The 6,279-nt window shown below is 46.2% G+C and overlaps 1 protein-coding gene across 1 annotated transcript in view; it reads left to right on the forward strand.

Annotated features, from left to right (window-relative positions):
* RHCG (Rh family C glycoprotein) overlaps positions 1-6,279 on the forward strand; it is a 78,310-nt gene that overhangs the window by 35,743 nt on the left and 36,288 nt on the right. Inside the window, exons 2-3 of the mRNA XM_037735159.1 lie at positions 1,135-1,184; positions 3,411-3,488. Coding sequence (XP_037591087.1) covers positions 1,135-1,184; positions 3,411-3,488 — 128 coding nt within the window. The remainder of the gene's footprint in view (positions 1-1,134; positions 1,185-3,410; positions 3,489-6,279) is intronic.

The following is a 6,279-nucleotide window of genomic DNA, read 5'->3' on the forward strand; positions in this document are numbered from 1 at the left end:
TTTTTTTTTTGGAGTTTCACTCTTGTTGCCTAGGCAGGAGTGCAGTGGCACAATCTTGGCTCACTGCAACTTCTGCCTCCCGGGTTCAAATAATTCTCCTGCTTCAGCCTCCTGAGGGCTTTTTGTATTTTTAGTAGAGATGGAGTTTCACCATGTTGGCCAGGCTGGTCTTGAACTCCTGACCTCAGGTGATCCACCTGCCTTGGCCTCCCAAAGTGCTGGAATTACAAGTGTGAGCCACTGTGCCTGGCCTCTTTGATTTTTTTTTTATTAGTGTTTTATAGCTTTTAGCAGACAGACCTTGCACATATTTTGCAAGATTTATACCTAAGTATTTCATGTTTTCTGGTACTACTGTAAATAATTCTTCAAATTTTTTTTCAAATTCCAATTGTTTATTGCTAACATATAGAAATATATTTTTTTATGTTGACCCTTTCCTTTTATTGTTAATCTTTATTATGCATTAACTTTCCTCTTACCTTTCTCACACAAAGACTTTATGGCTATCACAATGTCCTAAGATGGAATGGTAAATACACTCTTTTTTTCTTTTTCTCCTGAGACCAAGTCTCGCTCTGTTGCCCAGGCTGGAGTCCAATGGTGCAATCTCAGTTCACTGCAACCTCTGCCTCCCCAGGTTCAAGCAATTCTTTACCTCAGCCTCCTGAGTAGCTGGGATTACAGGTGCCAGCTAATTTTTGTATTTTTAGTAGAGATGGGGTTTCACCATCTTGGCCAGGCTGGTCTTGAACTCCTGACCTTGTGATCCACCTGCCTTGGCCTCTCAAAGTGCTGGGATTACAGGCATGAGCCACTGCGCCCGGCCATACACTCCTTTAAATTGAGTGAGGAAATGAAACTCAGCTATAAAGAAAGGAAAACAAACTGTAGAGAGAAGAAAATAGACTACAGCTAACTGATTAATATATTGTAACTCTTAAATCACTCTTGTATAGAAATGCTGTAATCCCATTACATTTCTGTGTTTTCTACCTGTATAAGCAAAAACTTAACTCTTAACTTTGGAGCACTGATCCCTTTTCTCTGGAGTCTTTGTCTCCTAGATGACCATTTTCACCTTCTCACTTGAATAAACTTTAAACTGGATTCTGATCCTTTTAATTCTTTCAGGTTTACAGAAAGAAGATTCAAGCTTCAGCAGGCCAGGTCAGTTGGACAAGGTGACCTTTAAGCCCGCTTCTAGCTTCATGAAAACAAATCTGAAACTTGCCCAATCTCAGGAAAGGTGGTGAAAACACCTTGTACCAGAATGGTCTGGTGACAGGTGTGTCCTGTGCACTCAGTGTTCTCTAAGTACTGGGAGAAGCAGGTTGTCTAAAAGGAGACGCCAGGAAGAGGCAGGAGATGCCAGCATCCTGATGTGCTCAGCAGCGTCATCTCATTCACCAGACAGGCAGCCCTTGTGCCCCTCCACTAAGGCTAACTGCCAGGAGGGTGAGGTGTGGGTGGGTTTTATTCACTGCCCCATCCTCAGAGGCCAGCAAAGTGCATGGAAGAGGAAGAAGTCTCTAGTGTTTACAGACAGACCAACACTCCCACCCTGAAAGGACACAGTACAACAGGGGGTTGGGGGAGGTAATGATTACAGGCAACAGATTGTTCAAAACAGCTACATTTGGACGAGTCTATTTTCGCAAAACAATGAAAACTCAGTGTTCCTTTCAAAATGAAAACTTTCTTTTTCCACTATCAATTATTTCAGTCTCAGATATGCCCCGTTCTGTTTCTCCCACAATATATGACTTAATTAACAATATGGTCGATTTTTTATAAGCAAGTTATTTTAAAACTGTGATTCAAAATCGCATCTGATTTTTTCACTTGACTTTTGTAGTGTAGTTAGTTATTTTTGTTTGTTGTTTTTTGAGAGTCTTGCTCTGTCACCCAGGCTGGAGTGCAATGGTGCTATCTCAGCTCACTGAAACCTCCCCTCCTGGGTTCAAGTGATTCTCCTGCTTCAGCCTCCCAAGTAGCTGGGACTACAGGCGGGTGCCACCATAGCCAGCTAATTTTTTGTATTTTTAGTAGACACGGGTTTTCACCATGTTGGCGAGGATGGTCTCGATCTCTTGACCTTGTGATCTGCCGCCTCGGCCTCCCAAAGTGCTGGGATTACAGGTGTGAGCCAGCGCACCCAGCCGTTTTTGTTTTTAATGATGTTGCCAGGGTTAACTTTTTCCAAGAGTAGTTTTTAACAGTAAAAAACGGGGTGGGGGGAGGATATAATAAATGGCCAAAGAGGTTAAATAAATTATGTTACCTTCATTAAGTAAAATATTTGTAGCCACTATAATGATGTGAAATTTTATTTACTGGTAAGAAAAAGTTCATAAGGCATTACTGAGTGAGGAAAAAATCAGTTTGTAATACACCATGTATAATGTGTTTCCACTTTTTCTTTTAAAACATATTTTATATATTTAAATATATTAATATGCAAATATATAAATACACAAAATATGTTTATAAACATTCTAGAACAATACGGAACAAAATGTTGACAATGGTTATCTCTAGGATTTTAAGCCATTTTTGTATTCTTTGTATTTGTATAACAGAGTTTCTTTCCTTATTTTTATTTTTTTGAGACGGAGTCTCTCTCTCTTGCCTAGGCTGGAATATGGTGGTGTGATCTCAGCTCACTGCAACCTCCACCTCCTGGGTTCAAGTGATTCTCCTGCCTCAGCCTCCTGAGTAACTGAGATTACAAGCGCCTTCCACTACATCCAGCTAATTTTTGTATTTTTAGTAGAGATGAGGGTCTCACCATGTTGACCAGGTTGGTCTTGAACTCCTGACCTGAGGTGATCTGCCCGCCTTGGCCTCCCAAAGTGCTGGGATTATAGGTGTGAGCCACCATCCCCAGCCAACAGGGTTTCTTTATAATCAGGAAAGGCAATACTGCCTTTGTCATCTCATGAAAAACATTAAATTAAAGCACATTTCTCTCTAAGAACACAGATCTGGGATTATAACATGAGTCAAGTAGAAATGAAAAGAACTAGACAGGTTACACAGAGTCTTCTGTTGCCCAGCTCTCTTGTGGCCCTCAGAGCTGTCTTCACTTGCCAGCCCGTGCCCACCACAAGCCCCCTAACCCCAAGCCCTGGTACTCAGCACCACCAGCCTGGGCTGAACCCTCTCCTGGAGCTGGACCTACATGGAGAAAAAAATGTCTAAGCAGTGAATCCCAGCTGCTGAGGAGGCTGAGGTGGTATTGCTGTTGATAAAGCCACTGTCCCTCCAGCAGGAGGGAGACTTACACATCTGTACAATCTCTGGGCACAAGAATTTTCCTTTCTCTTTCTTCCCTCTCTTCCTCCTCCCTTCTTTTTTCCTTCCCTCACTTCCACTTCCCTTCCCTCATTTTCTCCACATCTCCCAAGCACCTGGAGGCCACAAGGGACACAGTGATGAATCACCCCAGGCCCCCTCAAGTGACCTGCAACTACAGAGAGAAGCAGGTGAGTCCTAGAGTTCACTTCTCTATGCTCAGTGCCCGGAGGGAGGGCCTCCCGGAGGAAGTGACCTCGGCACTCAATCCTGAAGGAAGAGAAGGAGTTGGTCAGGAAAGAGAGTGGACAAGAGCCTAATCCTCATGGGCAAGTTGGTTGCTGCTACGGGTTCCTGACTGGCCCTTCTGTTACACAGAACCAAGCCTGCCCAGAAAACGGCTTGACGCCCTTCCTTGGCTGGGGTGAGCTCCCTGGCAGCCCAGCCCACCCGGCCCTACGATGGCAGCAGGGCTTGGCTGACACTCATCCCAGCTGAGTCAGGGTCTGTTTCCGTGCTTGGGACTTCCTGGAGGACCTTGCACAACTGCCCCTGCCAGGTCATGCCCGGGTTTTATTGCTCTCACCGTCAGCTTGGCAGTTGTTCCTTATTTTGAATCCAGATCCTTCCTGCTGCAGTCAATCCAGGGCCTTTTGCTTTATCCCCAAGGTTTTCAAAAATGAAGAAAAACTGGTCTCCTTGTTCTATAGGAGCTCCACTGTGATTAGGTCTGTCCCTCCTTCATCGTTAAGCCTTTGGGCTTTAAGCAAAGATGTGAGGTCTGCTTTAAGCAGGAATGGACTTTGGGATCTTTATCATTACTCTCGTCTCGACCATGGACCTCCCTGGGCACCCAGATCAATTTGCCATGTGGGGGCCATACACGAATGGAAGACCAATCCAGAGGTTATGAGCTCATATAGAACATTGATTGTCTCTGTGGATAAATCCACTACCCTCTCCAATTTTCTTCTGGTAACAGTTTTAAAAGGTATCCTATAAGAAGATAGATCTTGGAGAGGTCAGTTTCAGGATGAGTCAACCTTGAAGTTACGCTTGGGAGCTGGAGACCAGGATGAGAAGATTGGAGCAAGGGTGACAAGGCTCATTAAGATCGCTCAAAGAAAGGAGAACAAATAAACATCCAGGGTTGTGTAATTTTAAAATGTTTTAATACATTCTATTTGCCGGGCACGGCAATAGGATTACAGGCTCACACCTGTAATCCCAGTACTTTGGGAGGCCGAGGTGGGCAGACCACTTGAGGCCAGGAGTTCGAGACCAGCCTGGCCAACATGGCAAAAACCCATCTCTACTAAAAATACAAAAATTAGTCAGGTGTGGTGGCGCATGCCTGTAATCCCAGCTACTCATAAGGCTGAGGCAGGAGAATTGCTTGAACCTGGGAGGCAGGAGTTGCAGTGAGCCGAGATTGTGCCACTGCACTCCAGTCTGGGTGATAGAGAGAGACTCCATCTCAAAAAAAAAAAAAAAACCACATTATATTCAACAAAGGACAGAGAAAGATGGATTGGAGAGAAGTGCTGGACACAATCAGAAGGGAGCAGCCATTGGGGAAGTTGGGCTGGAAGAGTTGGTAGAATGTTGGAGGTGGGAGTCTTGCAGGATAGAGCAGAATCCAGAACTATTGTCTGGGCAGCTCCCACCAGAACCAGAGGGGACAGAGGGGCCCTGAGGTTGGGGATGCAGAGGACTTTGGGGTCAGCATGGCTACACAGGCCTTGATCTCCTTCCTGTACTCTGTCATCGTGGAGGGTGGCCTTCAATGGAGGGCCCACATGCCAAGCACTGTCCTACTCCACTCTTCGCTCATCTGTCGGAGCCTTTTGATGGCATTCTGAGAGCTCTCTAGCTCCGATGCTCTGCCCACCTTACATTCCTGTAGGGAGCTGGGGCAATAGTTGGGACATTCGCCCCATGTAACTTCTGCCCTCTCCCTGCACTTTTAACTTGATTCATCCCAGCATGCAGCTTCACCTGTGGGTGCCCAGGGCATGTTCTGGTGTCTTCCTTCGTGCCAAAATCAATTCAGCCCAGAGAGGAGGTGACTTTAACTGGCTGTTGGGTCCAGAGACAGGACAATCAGAGACCCGTCTCAGGGCCTTTGCTCTGCATTTTTTTTTTTTTTTTCAGTTGGAGTCTTGCTGGGGCAGTTTTCTCTCCCGGGGGACATTTGGCAAGATCCGAAGACCTTCATTGTCACAGGGGGGTGGGCGTGCTCCTGACCACTCATGTCCAGCGGGTAGAGGCCTCAGCTTCTTTCCTCCATACCGTCCCTCAGGCTGTTCCTGGCATGCCTTTCTCCACCATGCCAACCCGTTAAACCTCCTCTCAGCTGAAATCATGCCACTTTCTTCTTCCGATCTGCCACTCTCTAGCTGGGTGACTTTTAGGCAAGTGATTTGACCTCTCTGAGCCTGAGTTTCTACCTTGTTAAAAAACAAATCCTTCCTTCGTGGTCAGCTGTGGGCAGACAAGGAAGGACCGTGCTTAGCTTCGTGCTTGGCTCCTAGAACACCCAGTTCATGGAGGCTGCTGCTGTGACTCATCTCTGCTTCCATCTTCCCCTGAGAATCCTGGGGTTTGTTGGTGAGTCTTTGGACTGCTGCATAGACAGCATACTCTGCAGTAGCAGGGAGAAGTGAGTGAAGACCCTCCCTTGAACTGTGCGCACTGGAAGAGCAGAGGTCACATCTTGATGTCTCGGTGCTTGTACAGTGCCAGGGATGGGGTAGGTGCTGAGCGTATGTGCTCACCCTGTGCTGTACAAAACACAGAAAGCCCCGCAGAGTTGGAACTGTAATTAGGCAGAGGGTGTGTGGGACTCCCCTTGAGCCTCTGACTTTGGCCTCTGCTCCAGGCCTCGGGTAAGCAGATGTTTTCTAGTAGATATCAGACTCCAGCTGACATCCCTCCAGGGACTATTCTCCCAACTTTTTTTTGTTTTACAGATTTTCTTTT

Source organism: Cebus imitator, unplaced genomic scaffold, assembly GCF_001604975.1.
Source record: "Cebus imitator isolate Cc_AM_T3 unplaced genomic scaffold, Cebus_imitator-1.0 Scaffold19, whole genome shotgun sequence".
NCBI classification, from domain to species: Eukaryota; Metazoa; Chordata; class Mammalia; order Primates; family Cebidae; genus Cebus; species Cebus imitator.